General features: G+C 35.8%; 1 protein-coding gene across 1 annotated transcript in view; it reads right to left on the reverse strand.

The window, feature by feature from the left end:
* The window catches only part of ARHGAP15 (Rho GTPase activating protein 15), an 820106-nt gene that overhangs the window by 78994 nt on the left and 723612 nt on the right, over positions 1-17500 (reverse strand). The window contains exon 13 of the mRNA XM_027835584.1: positions 2994-3099. Coding sequence (XP_027691385.1) covers positions 2994-3099 — 106 coding nt within the window. The remainder of the gene's footprint in view (positions 1-2993; positions 3100-17500) is intronic.

A 17500-nucleotide genomic window follows, 5' to 3' on the forward strand; every position in this document is an offset into this window, starting at 1 on the left:
ACACACACACACACACACACACACACACACACACACACACACACACATAATCTAGCTCCTTTTTCCATCTTTGTTCATTTTAATACCATTTCTACCTCCTCTTAAAACATATCTGGAATTGCGATGCTAATATCTAAGGATAGTGGCTCCACTTTTCTTCATGGTAAAAAGAGTTCGTTATAGAAATTTTTGCAGATCTTTTCCATCTTTCATTTGTTTGTTGTTGTTTTTCCTGTTTCATCCTTAAATGCTTTGCGGATGACCTTGCTTAGGTGGATTGCTCACCAAGCTTTCTTTAAACTAGTTTTACCCTCAATTTTTTTCTGTTTTATGAGGACACACTGCTTAATATTCTCCCATCTTTCTTCTCTATAAGTTTTTCAAGTGAGTTTACATTTTAAACCACCATTGTCCTTGATTGTCATACATCTCTGCTTCATTCATCTCCGCATTATACCAATTTATACTAATTGAACTTTGTGTATAATTATTGTAATTGATGGCTAGTCCATTTCTTCCATCAACATCTCATATTTTTTCACCAATAACTTGCTTAAATATGTAAGATTAAAGTTTTTTTAATTACATGCCTTAAATTACAACCTTAGCTCTAAAAAGTTGGTAGTTTGACTTTGCAGAGACAACTATTTAATGAACAATTTGTCTTAGTACCAAGCTATTTTTTGTCTGTTATACATGATCAATTTTATTTTTTGCTTATGTGATTATTATTTGGTGCTTGCTACATCCAGGGTCTTCTAGATTTTTTTTTGAAGAATATAGCCATGATATGTAGGCATAAGGACTCTTTGTAGTCTATAGGTCTTTGGCCTAATTAATTTCTTGTTCTTGATCCAACTTATCTGACTTTTATCAACTCTTGTATCTTCAGCTACAGAAGGCCTATTGATTTCACCTTTGCGACATCTCTCTAATATGCCTCTTTCTCTCTAATTCTGTCACCACCCTGGTACAGACTCTCAACACCTCACACTTGACAATTGTAAGAGACTGCTGATGAGCCTGCTTGCCTCAAATTTCTCCCTGTTCCAATCCATCCTCTATTCAGCTGCTGAAGTGATTTTCTTAAAAGTGATGACCATGTCACAACTCAGTAAACTCCAGTAACTCCCTATCGACTTCAGGATAAATAATATAAAATCTTCTGTTTAGCATTCAAAGCCTTTCATAACCTACCACCCTCACCCAGCACATCTTTCCATCTTCTTACATTTTTTACCCTACCATATGTTCTTCAAATCAGTGAAACTTCTCCCCTCACTATTCCATGAGCAAGACACTCCATCTCTCAGCTCTAAGAATTTTTTCCACCCCATGCTTGCAATGCTCTCCCTCCTCACCTCCTCCTCTTGGCTTCCTTCAGATTCCAAATGAAAAGTCACACCTTTTACAGGAAGCCTTTCCCAACCTTCTTAAGTCTAGTGCCTTCCCTCTTTTCATTATTTCCTATTTATCCTGTATGTTGCTTGTTTGTACATATTTATTTGCTTATTGTCTCCCCCATTAGATTGTGAGCTCCTTGAGAACAGGGCCTATCTTTTAATTGTTTTGTATCCCCAGTAATTAGCATATTTCCTGGCACATAGTAGGTACTTAATAAATGCTTATTGACTGACTGACTGACAGTTCTTGTGTACACAGTAATTATTTTCATTGTTGTCTTCTTGCAAATGCTTATGACTGAGCAATGTTATACAAGATAACCAAATATCCCTTGAAATAGTCCCTGTAGATATATGATAAACTAATTTCACCAAATGCTTTATTTTTCTTCAAAAGGAGGACCTCTGAGCCATCCTTCCATTTTGCTATGGTATTCTTATATTTAGAGTACCAAATAAATTTATAGATGGCTTAAAAACTATATGACTTAATATCACCTGCCACCTTTTCCACTGTTCTGCTAGCATTCCCGCAAAGTGGAAGGTGGACACACATAGTGGCATGCTGAAAAAAATACTGCAGGATGCATTTTTACATTTAATCTTCATTAACATTTTCTTGATCAATTTTTTAAGTTTAGAAATCAACAAAACAGTAAATCAGGCCCTGGTTTGTAGCTTTCTGAGTTATAAATTCTTACAATGAAAACTTAACAATTGGCTCTCTCCCAGCTGATAGGAGCTGGTTCCAGCACATGCCTATTTGTAAGTATTTCATTGTAAGCATTTTATAAATGGCAGCCATTCTGACAATGATGATTTGTCTATAGTCTTTATCCACTGCTTCTAACCCACCACCAGGAATCAGACTGTGCTACTGATTTTCAACAAGATTAACTGAGCCGTTAATATCCATTATACTTCTGGATCAGTCTTTCTACTTTTTCTAATCTTCATATGTATCAATAGGTAGAATGTAACAGGGAATCAGGTAGCTTAGATCAGAGAAAATATTGGAGACATAAGAAAATAAGAATAAATAACTTGAATGTTAGGGTTAGAGAGAGATGGTAAAGGTGCTAAGCCTAATAAACGATGGTGAGATTAACCATGATGGTTACTGTATTTTGCACCTTTATATGTACAACTTTTGCAACAAAGAGAGAGAACACTAATTCTTCCAAAGGTATTAATACATGGCCAGTTCTACTCATTATGCCTTGAATACAATGGGTATCATTTAAGGAATCCAATTAGTAAAAAGAAATCCTGGATAAACCTCCGAAGCTGGGCATCAAGTTCGTGAGAAAGATAAACACAAATAGTTAAAGGGGAGCTATTGGTGGCTGATAATGGTACCAGTAGTCATCTAGCAACCAAATGTTGTGTGTTAGATCTAATCAAAGAATCATTTCATAAGGTCCTTCAACAAAGCCTGTCCTGTATTAGGACTCCAACAGGCTACACTGGAAAATTTTGGATTAGATGATTAAGAAGCTTCTTGTCTCAGAGAATTTAACTAAAAACTACTCACTTGAGAGAATTTTAAGACATTTCCCTCCTACTTCCCCACAAATACTTGCAACTCACTTTGTTAAATGTCCAAACAGGATTTTCATTGTGTCACGATTTGGTGGAGGAAGCTTTTGTACCAGAGCCTTTATTGCTTCAATTCTCATGTTGCTGTCTTGTTTTTCTGGTGGAGGAAAAAAGAAAAGCAGAGAAGAAAGCTAGATAAAAACAGAATTTTTTTTCTTTCTGTAGGTTTAACCAGAGAGTTAGCATATAGAAACCTTGTGAAAAAGAGTATGTGGATAGATCTATCAAAGCTTTCCCAGAATTTCTCTTTAATCAGATTGGAGAGGGGATCATGATAACTTGAAAATACCACAGCATGTTCTAAATCATATCTTCTAACTTGTGGAGCAAACAGGGAATTAACTTGTTTTTCTCAAATTTATGCTCATTTTTACAAAGACACAGTTAGATACAAGTACAAATATTCTATGATTTATGTGGCTTTGAGTGACATTAAACAGCTCAATGAATCTGTGACTCAATTTATTTTTCTCCCTGGTATTTTTATGTATTCTTTTTTCTCTAACACTATAAAGTTCTATTGGAAAAAAAACTGAGTTAAAAATTAAATATTCTTTGAAGTAGGAGAATTGGTGAGAAACATTTTAAAAATCGTTTTTTTTCAAAAACAATTGTAATTCTTTCTAGTGAATAATTTTACCTCTATATTAATGGGATAATATTCCATTATGATTTGTTTATATATATTCCTGATTCCTTTCATACTTTTTTTCTCATTCTTTTGAGCATAGAATTCTTACTGACTCTGAAGAGAGTGATATTTGTTTATAATAAAAGATATGCAAGAGAGTGAAATAGATAAGGAGGATAATTCATAGTCCTTTGTTAATATTAGCTGGTTAACATTAATTCTCCTACCATGCTAACATGGTCCTGGGCACAATCTAGATGATAAACAGATACTTATTGATTGATTAATTTCACCAGAGGTCACAGTTGATCAGTGGGAAAGATTTCTAGACCCTGTAACTCAATGCCTAAAAATGAAATATGATATGTGATAGGTCTATTTAAATTTTAAAAGAAATGTGCTTGGAGTCATAGTATTTAGAGTTGATAAAACTTATTTTACAAATAAGGAAATGAAGACACAGAAAGGTTAAGGGACTCACCCAAAGTCACACAATTAACAAGTAACAGCCAACATTTGAACCTTAGATCTCCCAAATCTACTGTTTCCCACAGTATACCATGCTGTGTAGCTGAAAATATATTTTGAGAAAGTATATTTGAATCTCCTTTGAGTGATTTATTTTTTACTTTCACCTATACTTGACAAAGTGGATAGTAGACATGATAACAAAATTAGACATGATATAGTCAATCAATCAAAAGCCTATTGTGTGCCAGGGACTGTGGTAGGTGCTGGGGTTTGAAGACGACATTGAAATAGCCTTTGCCTTCAAGGAGTTTACATTCTGTTTAGGAAACATCATACTATTGTTGTTCAGTCATTTTCAGTAGTGTCTAACTCTTTGGGGTTTTGGAATTTGGGGTTTTCTTGGCAAAGATACTGGAGTAGTTTGCAATTTCCTTCACCAGCTCATTTTACAGATGAGTTAGGTGACTTGCCCAGGGTCACACAGCTAGTAAGTGTCAGAGGCCAGATTTGAACTCATGAAGATGAGTCTTCTTGACTCTGGGCCTGGTATGCTATCCACTTTGCTACCTAGTTGTCCAGGAGACCAATTAGGATACTATCAAAATAATCTAGGTAAGAGATAACTGCCTGAACAAGTATGGTGGCAATGGAAGGAGAGAGGATGGGACATATGGGAGAGATGTGGAGGAGATAGAATTAATAAGATTTAGTGAATGATTGGCTATGGGGCGAGCTAGAAAGGATAACTTCATGTTTCAAAGTGAGGGGACCAGAAGAAAGGTAGTACCTTCAATGAAACAATTAAGTTTGGAAGAGGGTAAGTTTTGGTGGAAAGATAAAGAGTTCTGTTTTGAAAATGTTAAGTTTGAAAGGCCTATGGGACATACAGTGAGAAATGCTGAACAGAATTTGGTGATGCAATACCGGAACTTTGGAGAGATCATTTAATATATGAATCATATACATAGAGTTGATCATTGAACTCATAGGAGTTGATAAGATCACCAGCAAAGGTTATTGAGAAACGAGAGAAGGCTGCCCAGGCTTAGTGCATACTTGCTATTTGAGGGGCAGGAATTGGATAATAATCCAGTAAAAATGACTGAAAAGGAGGGATCAGATAGGTCAGATCAGCATCAAGAGAGAATAATGTCAGGAAAACCCATAGAGAAGAGAGTCATCATCTAGAAGAAAGTGATAAATAGTGTCAAATTCTGCAGAAAGACAATGAGGGCTGAGATAATATTCATTTGATTTGGCTATTAGAAAACAGTGGTAATTTTGAAGAAAGTAGTTCTCATTGAGTGATAAAGTTGGGAGACATCAGAAGGAGCTGAAGTGTGAATAAGAGAAGAGGAAATGGTGTCAATTATCACAGGTATAGATAGAATTTGAGAGCTGAAAAGTAACTTAGAAATCATCTGTTCTACATGTGACCTTGTTTTATCCACATAATACATGAATTGCACAAAATGACTTTGAGAGACAGAATAGCTAGAATGTTAACTCCAATCTTAATAAAATGAAATAGTTCTCTTTTAAGAACTTCAGATATAGGGGCATCATTTTAAAGATGAGGAAACTGAGACACAAATAAATTATCTTACCCAATGTCTCACAGCTAATTTGTTTTTAAGCACTTGAGTTGTGCAGTAAAGCACACGTGTCTGAATTAGGAAGAAAATCAATATTAAGGATGATTTAGCTTTCTAAAGAATAATACTACAAAAAAGTCCCTTCTCCAAAACCTTATGGGAACATAGCAGCATCCTATTCAGATCAATACCACGCATCTTTTTTTTTGTAGCTGGGAAAATCTGGAAACAACACATTTTGAGGTATGTGGTGAAAAACTTAAAAAAAAATATAAGTGAGTTCAATCAAAAGTGAAATGACACCTTTAAAGATCAGCTTTATGGATGTGTCATAATAGAATTTGGAATCAGCATTTAAAATTCTGAGTGGTTAATGATCTAAGATCAATACACAACTTATAAAGATGTTCTAGCTGTCCCAAATTGAATCTGAAAGGCAGAGCTGCTGCTTCTTCTTCTTTTTATTTTTTTTTAAATTAATATCTTCTTTTCAGCATATGATTTCTCAGTTTGCAAAGTTTTGAGAGTTTTGAGAAGACGAACAGACCTCTGACTTGCTTACATTATGACTGTTTGGGAGGAAATCAGTCCTTAATGGAGTACTGGGGCACTGGAGGTAAATTGGATGCTCACAAGCTCTCACCCAAATGTATCTTTTCTTTCAATTAACAACAGATTCCATAATTCTTTTGTCTGTAATCCATCTGTGGTCCCACCCTTAGTCCCTTAGGATTCAATATTGTTTCTGTAGTCTTGGTTCCCATTATCCAGAGAATAATTTCATTGTTTTTAGTTTAGTTTAGTTTAGTTTTGTTTTTGTTTGTTTCCTTCTACACACTGCCCAATCTCTGGGACAACCTCATTCTGTAAGACTTTACATTGGCTAAAACTTTCATTTCACCCATAAGCTTTGTTTCAAAAACTATGTTTTCCCAAAAGAACCCTCTCTCAACCCTGAGTACAATGCTATAAATATATGAGCAATAGAAACAACCTTTGTTGAGTGACATGACAAGTAATAAGATAATATTGGTAATAAGACAGGAATATGACTGGATTTGGGATGTTGGACCAGCCTTAAGAGTTTTCCTTTGATTCATGGTTTCCAGGACATAATTTTAGAAATACGGTTTATGATGGTTACATTTGCATTTATCTGCATGAAATGTCACTACTAAAACAAGGATGTTTATAACTGGGTTCTTATTTGAGAAGAGATAAGATAAAGTTTCACTGAATATGATGAAGGGAAATGTCCGGTACAATAAAGGACCTTGGGCCTGATGACCCATGAACTTTTCTGGTACTACCATCTATAACTTTATTATTATTAGCTTATTTATAGCTACAACAAATCATTATTCATGATGAATTCTGCTTTGATATCTGTCCTCACACAAAAGGAGAAAAGACTAACTCCTTGTAGAAATTAGTGTTTCGGAAGTTTTATTCATTCTCTATAGCTGAAGTTCTTTATTTTATTTTTTTTGTGAGGCAATTGGGGTTAAGTGACTTGCCCAGAGTCACACGGCTAGTGAATGTTATGTGTCTGAGGTCGAATTTGAACTCAAGTCCTCCTGACTCCAGGGCCAGTGCTCTATCCACTGTGGGCTACCCCTATATCTAAAGTTCTTAAAGGAGAACTATTTCATTTTATTAAGATTGGAGTTAACATTCTAGCTATTCTGTCTCTCAAAGTCATTTTGTGCAATTCATGTATTATGTGGATAAAACAAGGTCACATGTAGAACAGGTCTATATTTCAAAAGAACAGTTCTCTTTGTCCTGTGAAGTTTTATTTCTCCTTAGTACCCATAACACCCAAAGTTAAGAAAGCAGGAGCTTTGGTTGCTCATTCATGGATCCAGTTATGAAGTGGTCTCGCATTTTGAGGGAGTGAAAATGGGTTCCTAAATCCACCATATGGGCATGCTTTAATACTTCCAGTATGTCTTTCAATTAGGGAAGAACCCTCTGGGTTTTTGCTACTCAATTAAAATTGTGGTGGGTGGCTATGGCTCATCTTCATAGGTTATAGAAATGGCTGCTTAAAGAAAAAAAAGAACAAAAACTCACAACAGCTTGAATTTAGTTTGTGTAAAGAGATAATCTGGAACAAATTCATATCTAGTCTACATACGTATATAAACCCAGATTTTTATACTTTTAAAGCTGGAGGTATTGTACAGACTATTTTTTGAGCTTCCTATTCTGCCCTACTGACACCTGTGTGCTTGCAGTTTCAGGCTGTCTTCAAAATAACATTAAGCCATAAATTTCCCTCCCTAGTGCCATTCCGTGAAAGCAGCAGCAGCCTACAGTATGTGATGGTTTTGTAAATATATAGAAAGTCATTAATTATCAATGGAGTGTTTTGTTAAAATTCAAAAGTAGGTACATCGTAAATAGAGATGTCATGTTATTATAAACAAAGAAAAATCATGGGCTTTATGCTAACCCATAAGTTGCCACTTTGCAATTTTTCAACAGATTTTTTTTCCTGCAAAACTGAAAGGCCATGTTTTATGCTGAATTAAAGGGAAGACACATTCTATGGGCAGATACATAGTATGATGGACGCCTGATTATAGGCAATGTTAAGCTTGACCATGAATAGTTCAAGCCGAGTATAGAGGAATATTATTTACAGGACATGAAAGGACAAAGAGTGTCTTCAAAACTTAAATGAACTTAGGTCACAGTTGAGAGTCATTTCCTGTACTATTGGGGACCGTAGATTTAGGGCTGGAAGGAACCTCAGAGACTATTTAGTCTAACCCATTCACTTCCTAGATGAAGAAATTGAGATACAGAGAGATTAAGAGATTTGACCAAGGAAAACGAGAAGAGTTCAGATTTGAGCTGACTTCCTTGGACTCCTATGCCCACACATTCCACTCCACTGTGTACCAATTTGATGTCATTTTCATGCTACTTCTCCTCTACGTCCATATAGCCTTTTTATTGCAAAGTCCTCAACACCCACGATACTGGCTTTAAAACAATCATTACTTCTTTAACTAAATAAAGAGAATCTTAAATATGTATCCATGGGCAATAAATATCAGAAAAACTGGTCAATTCCCCATAAAATACAAATTGGTTAAAAACATGGAGAAAAGTAAATGTCACTTCTCTATCTTTTTTGAGAAGCATTTCTGGTCTTTGGACACAAACTTTAGACAGATACCTTTGGAAGGGACAAGAATCTTGATGAGGCAGGGGCCAAGATCTGGCGGCATGGGAAATCTTCATCTTGACCCCTCCCTAATCTAGATCTGAGGAGCTATGAAGACATTGAAGGGAGTTTTGATACTTCAGATTTTTTTAATGAAGCATATAGATACTTTGAGACAAATTTTATAATGTTAATAATATAAATATTATTGGTCTTGAAAAGTTGCCTCAAAGTTATACTGCCAAATGATGTAATTGAGGGATTTAGCTAGTATAAATGGATGGTTTGAAAAGTTTCCAAAACTTCTAGGGCAAGGTGGGGAACCTGCAGCCTTGAGGCCACATGGAGCCCTCTAGGTCCTCAAGTGTGGCCCTTTGACTGAATCCAAACTTCACAGAACAAATCCCCTTAATAAAAGGATTTATTCTGTAAAACTTGGATTCAGTCAAAAGGTCACAAGGACCTAGGAGGTCACATGTGGCCTTGAGGCCACAGGTTCCCCAAGGGGAACTTAGGGGTTTTGAGGGACTTTAAAACAAGCATCTTCCATGAATATATTAAGATAACACAAGATTTCTTGGTAGATGTTCCATTAGAGTTATCTATGTTCAACATTACTCTATTAGTATCAAACAAGACATAAGACAGGGAGATTATGTGAATGAAGGGTGTTTGTCACAGTCATGGAGAAAGCCCAGAAAGAAATTTAAATAGAAACCAAATTCCCTAGAAAAAGTAAGGTTCCCCAGGCACTCCAGTTTACTGATGACATTGGCGTTAGAGCATTGAGACCTAAATTGCTGTAGAACTTTCTAGATAAAACTCAAAACCACTTAGAAGAGCTTGGCCTAACAATGCACACAGAAAACAACTAAGTGGATGAAGAAGCCTTATTGTCATGGCTACAACATGAAGTTGAATGGTCTGCCCATTGAATTGGTTCATTAGCACATAAATCTTAGACACTGAAGAATAACACTTTGCTGGGCTCACAAGTGAAGAGAAAAAAAATTAGGTTGGATCGATCTTTACCACTTTCAATTACCATGAACTTCTCTCTGAAACCCAAACTTCTATTTTTAATACCAGTGCTCTGAGTATTGTTAAATGACCGTGAATCATGGAATTTCAGTCACCAAAGAATTAAAATCATGGGTTACCCAAAGGGCAATGGAAGGACCTATAGTGAGTACAAATTGATTGTAACATATTAGCACTGCTGAACTATATATAAAAAGTAGAATAAAAGATATCATCATAGATGTGCATGACTGGATAAGGAGGTGGACCGGTCAAGTAAAGAGAACAATGGATAATGTACAGACTAAGTATCAAGATAAGTGTAAGGTTTCTAAACACGCTGACTGGATTCCCTGTGGAGGATTCTAGTGAAGGTCTGAACAATGGTTGTATAGGATGAGAAGGTATAGATCGATTGAAATCTGCACTCTTAAAGTCATTATTAACTTTGAGTAGAGGTCACTTCTGTATTTATTATTATTAACTTTTTATTACTAACTCATTATTAACTTTGATTAAAGCTCACTTCTGTAATTATCATTATTACTTTTGGCTTCTTTATCTTTATATAAGTAAAAGGAACCACTTGGAACATACCTCTCACAGAGAAATTTCTTTGTGTTTTATAATATTGTATCCAGGACCCTCAGTGCATTGGTCTCACCCTGGTTGTACTTTTGATTGGCCTTAACTCTTTTATACTTTAAGGTTCTGATTATTTTTTCAGTGTGATTTGTTTTTGACCATGAAGACAGTTTGTTGAATTCACCCAAACCTGACTTTCTTCTCATATGTGGACTGAAAAAAGGGAATAGAAATTACTGCTCCAAAATGAACCTTAGAGGTGATTACTGCACCCTGTTAAATATGATGGCTCTGAATGTCATCTGAAGGTACTCTTGTGGCCTAAGTGGCAGTGAAAATGACCCACCATTTCATATCTCTATGTGAATTTTCTGTATTTTTAAAAATCTAATTCTCAACATAACAGGTTATTATTATACATGGTGGCACAGTGGAGAGAGTACCAGCCTTGGAGTCAGCAAGATTCATCTTCCAGAGTTCAAATCTGGCATCAGACATTTACTAGCTGTGTGACCCTGGGCCAGTAACTTAATCCTGTTCGCCTTAGTTTCCTCATCTGTAAAATGAGCTGGAGAAGGAAATGGCAAAACACTCCAGTATCTTTGCCAAGAAAACCCCAAATTGGGTCATGAAGAGCCAGACATGACTGAGGAACAACAACAACCATTTTGATTAGATAAACCAGATCCTACCCCTAAACCTGTCAATTTGTTAAAATTGTCCAACTGTGTGTGTAGACAAAACTCTTCCATATTTTCAAAGGACTGGAATCACCACAGAGCATTTACCAGAGCTGAGGTTCCAAAATTGAAAGTGTGGAGACTTAAATTTTCCTTATATATTGATGTAGTAGTTAGATTACATTTGTGAAGGATAAAAGAAGTCATAAAAAATGAATGTGTGTTCCCCAAAGGTGTTTGCCACAGTTGTGGAGAATGTCCTGAAAGATATTTGTGGTAAAGTAAGGATTAAAAAATGTTTTTTATTTTTTAGGGTTTTTTTTTAAGCAAAAAGATACAAAGCCTTGTCTATAATCCAGTCAATTTTGAAAAAGATCTTTCAGGAGGTACCTTATATGAGACTTTTCTCTAACAGATACTTTTAATATGACTAAATAGGGACACCCAGAACAAGGGAATGTTAATGAATTGCAAAAGCAGCAAAATCCTTCTAGAATTGGGGCATAAAATTATTTTATGAATCAGCCTATTTTTAAATTGTGAGTCTACTGTAAAAGAAGAAAAACAGGCAACATGTGGTAACTTTAGTCAGCATTTCTGAACTGAGAATGATAAACACCTCTGCCTGGCTCTGGCATTTATCAGTACTGAGATATTATTACCACATAGAGTCACAGCGTGGTTACTGTTATCATCGAAAAAAAGAACCAGCTAATCTTAATGGTTTGTAAAGCCGTTACCTGCACTGGTCTGACATTTATCATGATCATTTTACCACATGGGTCCTACATAGCAAAGGTCTTTTATCTGGAAGGGACATCACTATGAATTATTATTTGCAGCTAGGTAGAAAATTGTATGTTGTAGATACCTTTTCTCATTATAAATCACATAGTCACATTTCACCATTTCCCACAGAAAGCTGCTGAGCCTAGGCTTTTTGCCACAGCTCGTTTTCTTCTCCTACTCCCTCTCTTTTTATAGTTTCTTTAAAATATTAGCCATTTTTTCATTAAAATTCTTAATATCATTTTTTAACTAATCTAGGTGTTTGGTGTTTGTACAGATGAATGCATCTACATTTACTCTTATGTAACTTTCTGTACAAACATTTTATGAAGGGATTGTCCTTCACTTTATAACTGAAGTTGATAAACTGTCTACATTTTTTTTTTTTTAATGCTTGTTCCCACTTCTGTCCCAGTGGCCAGGCTTGTCTCTGTTCTTGACCTTGTCGATAGAATATTTACCAGTAGATCAGATGTAATTTCTTATGCCTGATTTGAAATACTCGAAACACTTATGTTATTTTTTGCCTGAAAAGCTCAGCTTAGGTTTTGCTATGAAAATGTGTGTGCTTAGAGCAAATCACGGTTTCCTTCATTTTTGTTAGTTTTTGAGAGGGGTTTTCTTTCAGATAGATTCCTTTTTATTAAGTTACAATGGCGAAAAGGATTCTCACCACATATTTGTTTCAAAAAGAGATACCAAGCATGTATCACTTCCATACATATCACTTCCGTTAATGTGTCATATGAAGGAACAGATTTTAAAAGGTATGATAGTTTGTAACCATGAAGCCAATTCAAGAAAATGAAATATATTTATTTGACAGTAGAAACCCACAATAAAAGGCACAAGTTTTTTACTATGGAAAAAAATGAACAAATCTTCTATTTTAAAAGATTGAGACGACTAATCTCCTGAAAGAGATATTTATATATTTTCTTCTTTCTCAAGTGTTCCGTTAGGAATAAACAAGCCAGAAAGTCTCCACTCTTATAATGAAGAGGGAGGAGAATTCCTTGCCATTTTTGCATTTAGAAATAAATGTGTAAGAAGAATGTGACAATTTAAGCAAATCAAGATTGTTTCAAATGAATCACAAACAGGACTTTGTGGCATATTTTATACTAACATGTGTGGTGAACAGTAAATCTGGAAGGAGCTTTTCCTCAATGGTCTAGTTTTGATGAGTTTTTCTATTTCTTTGTGTGTTTAAAAGAGGTTTGGAGGTGGTGTTTAATATTGCTGAGACTCTTGTAAATGAGTTCTGAAAAAACATAGGAACATGAAGGAAAGCTGATGTGCTGTAATGTTGACAGCAACTGGGGGGATCTGAATGAAGAAACTAACCTCCAGTGCCTCAACTTGGGAGAAAAAAACACCTTTCATTGTATCTTGGCTTCTTAAAACACACACACACACACACACACACACACACACACACACCCCACACACACATTAATTTTAAATGGCCATGGACACCAACAAACAAAATGCTCTTAGAAGAGAAAGCCCAGTGTTTATTGACAAGAAGCACAAATTTGTGTGGGTGGTCAGGGGGTCAGAGAATATGAGTCCTTAGCCTTATGCATGGCCCTCCTCAATGGTTTCTTATGCCTGGGTTCCATCTCCAACTTGATTATAGTATGTGTTTCCCTTAGGGAAACAACACCTGTTTTAAGATTTTCTTATGTACTCAAGGTCGCATTATTACTTGTGATAGGGATTCATATAGATAACTGGTTCATTTTATGTGTGAAATAAAAGAATCTAAGCCTCTACTGCTTGAAAATGGGATGGCATGCCATGTAATTTTGTGATCTAAAATATTAATTTAATGAGGTAGTAGAATTATTCCAAAATACTCTCTTAATGGCTCATGAAAAGGATACACTGATATCCCATTTCACCCTTTTTGTTTCAAGATGAAGCTTTTGTTCTAACTCAACACCATCCCTGCCATTGCCCCCCAAAACACTGTAACCTGGGAGCATTTACCATAATTAATGAGGGACTTTGCTGCTTTGATTTTTCTCCTTTTCAGGGGAACTGGGTGAATTGTTGAGTGCTAATGAAAGTCAGAGACTTCTAGCAGTGGCTCTAGCCAGGAACAGGGCGGGCAGACGCTTTGTAAGCTTCCCCACTGTGATGCTGTGCAAGCTTCCCTGCTGTTATGTTTACCATAGTTTTAATGCCTGCGAAAAATTCCTGATGCAACCAAATTATGTTATGCCCTCTTGTTTATCTAAAGACACCCCCTCACCCCCCCAATTGAGCCAATTCCTATTGTTCCTATCCATTGTAGAGATCTCCCTTCTGCACTCCTACCTATCTTATCACCTAAATTCTTGCCTCTGGATCTAAGCTGCTGGGAGAATTTGTCTGAAGACATCACATGTCTCATATCCGGAAGTTGAGGGCAGGATTAAATACATTCTCCTCACCTATGTCACCTAAGACAGATAACCTCATCTCAAGCTCGTTTTAATTTTATTTGAGGTCATATTAAAACCCCAAGTTTAATCATCTGGCATTGACAACACTAGCTTAAATGCAAATATATTTTGTGAAATACACTATGGCTTAAAAAAAATCCATACAAAGCTTTCAAACTATCACTGAAAACTAAATAATGTGCTCTAAGAAGAAAACAACCAATTTGTGATTTGAGTTGATTTATTCTTGATCCTTTCCTCAAAATCAGGTATTGCAAAAGAAAATGACCACTGCATTATATTGTAAATTGATGAATTCTCCAAGTGCGATGTACAGTGGAGTTTTTAATAAATATTCATATGACTCTTATAATCCATTAGAAAGACTTAAGACAATGAGCATGGAACTAACTCCCATTTAGACAGGGGGAAAAATTGGAATTAATAGAAAAAAAAACAGCACTTAAGAAAGTTAAACTTTAATGTATCAATCTCCAGGTGCCAGAGTTTGAGGAAAATAACCAATAATAGTCATTTTTTACATATTTGATGGGACTGATTATGCAACGTGCAACTCTAAATGGCTTATAGCCCATTGTAGCATGGTTCCATCCCATTGGCTACAGTGGGGTGCAGGCAGATGGATGACAGTGACAAGGAGAGAAGTGCTTTTGCTTAGCCGTGCGTTAAGATGCCATCCAGAAGCTCTGTGCACTGCAGACACTTCATTAGGATGCCAGGATAATGGTAAACTACCACTCAGAGTGACACCCCATTTCCTGCTTACTGAGCTCTCCAACCTCGGCAGATGTCAACAATCTCACAGTGCTACAGAGCAGACCTAACTTTCTAGCCACTTGGACTCCAATTTTTTCCCCTTAACAGAGCCATACATTGCATGCAATATGTAATATCAAATATCTTACTGAAAAAAACAAAATTTGCCCTGTTCATTATAACCAGAGTGCCCGCTTTTTTTTTGTGGGGTGTGCATGGGAGAATGGTGAAATGGGGCTGGGATGTGCTCTACAATGTGTCCACTTTACATATCACCTAGACATTTCTAGCAAGAATTGCCATTTGGTAATCAGTTCAAAGTGTTAATTACTCTGTGAACTCTGATAACTAATAGTTAAACTCCAATCCCAAGAGAGGTGATTGTGTGTCTCAATTAGCATCCACTCAAAATGTAAGAAAATGCTAAATTCTTTTGTTAAAGATTTACATTTAATTTTGGCCTTTCTTTTAGTTTTTTGTTCAAAAGAGCAGATGAGCATCTGGATGATATTTTCTCCATAAATGCACAACTTGAGGCCATTCACACACCTCCTTAACAGCAGTTCAAACCAATAGAGACTTTGTTCTAAAATGTTAAGCCCACATTTCCTTATAAAGAAGCAAGTTGGTGATTCTTTATATATATATGTATATATATATATTACATATGTATAATTTTGAGGGAAATAAAAAAACAATCAAGATGGAAAATTTGCTTTCAAATCTATGAATGATTATAAATTGAGAATGAACAATGTACAGTGTCTAAGGCATCTTTTTATGAATCCAAATGGCTTTGAAAGTGTTATGCCTCAAAAAAAAAATGAAAAAAACACCCACCAAACCCATAATAAAACTTTTTTCCAGGTGGCAGTAGTTAATATCTCCGTTGGAAATATAGAGGTAGAGCAATAAGTGGTCGTTAGCTGCTACCCACAGGAAGAGTATGTTAGAACTCAAACTTCGATCTAGTGCCCTCTACCCACTAAAGACCTGATTTTGATCACCTTATTTCAAAACAGACTTTTTCACAGAGGAAAAAAATACCATTTTCCTAGTTTAAAATATTGGTAGTGGAAACTTTTACCAACATCCCTACCTGGTCTTTATGTTGTTATTAATCTTTTATCAGGGAATGGGGAATGGAGATAGTAAACCTAGGTCTGTCAATCTTTGGAAATTCTAGCTCAGTCCAGGATCCACTTCTCCCTCCTCATTATGGCTAAGAGCTTGCCAAAGTAGGGAAGTGCTGCGCATCCAGAGACAGCAGGAAAAGAATAAAAATGTATGGAACCATGATGCTTGCACAGATGCTGTATGTCCTGTAGTCACTTTCTGGTTATTCCCTAACTTGAGGTCACCCCAAATGGGAGTTCTCTTGCTACTTAGGTTGAACCTTCTCTCAGTTGACAACCAATTGTAAACATAATTCTGATTTAGAGAAGAGGTTTCACAGGTAATTTTGTGACTTTTCTAAGGTCATAAAATAAATGGTTACAAAATAAAAATTAGAACTCAGAGCTCTAGTTATGTCCACTCTTCAGTGTTACTTCATACTTTTCTTTTGTACTTCGAAAATTATTTTTCTTGGAGTTGCAATTCCACAAGTTAAGGAAATGGAGAACTGAAGTAGTTAACCTGCTAATTCATGATCCTAAGATTTACTTTTGCTTTTGTGTACTTAATTTATATTTATCCATTGATTAAATTATTCAAATAATTAAATCAATCCTCTCCCTTGTCTAAGAAAATTTCTTTAAGTACTTAGTTCTATGATAAGGAAAGTCCAACATTTACTAAGTTGGATCTAAAGTGAAGATTTCTGAGTGAAAGGGATGAGTAGGCAAGCAAGAATTAGACCTTTGGTTGATTTTTTACTAGAAAAATTAATATTGATTTTAGATTGGCATTGGTTACTAGACTGTAGAACAAGACAACAGATGGAATAGTGTGCAGATAGGACTGGATTCAGCAACTTGAGAGAGCTGCCACTTGGTTAATTTTAGAAATGGTTAACCTGAACCTTTCAAGTCTTCTGGACAAACAAGGGTTTGCCTATGTGCAAATGAATGGGCTAGGAACAGACAAATGGGATGGGGATTTAATTTAATAGCAAATTGAATTTAGTAAAAATGGAATGGGTTAGTTCAAGAGGTAATGAGTCCTCTATTACTTGAGGCCTTCAAATGGTGGCAGAATGACCACTTGTCAAGAACAGAAAGGAGATTTCTGTTCAGGTCCAGATTGGAATAGATGACCACTGAGGTCACTTCCAATTATGGCATTCTGAGGTTATATGAAACATTTCATAAAGACTTACGGAAGGCATTGCATTATGTC

This window comes from Vombatus ursinus, unplaced genomic scaffold, assembly GCF_900497805.2.
Source record: "Vombatus ursinus unplaced genomic scaffold, bare-nosed wombat genome assembly UNPS02014816.1, whole genome shotgun sequence".
Taxonomy (NCBI): Eukaryota; Metazoa; Chordata; class Mammalia; order Diprotodontia; family Vombatidae; genus Vombatus; species Vombatus ursinus.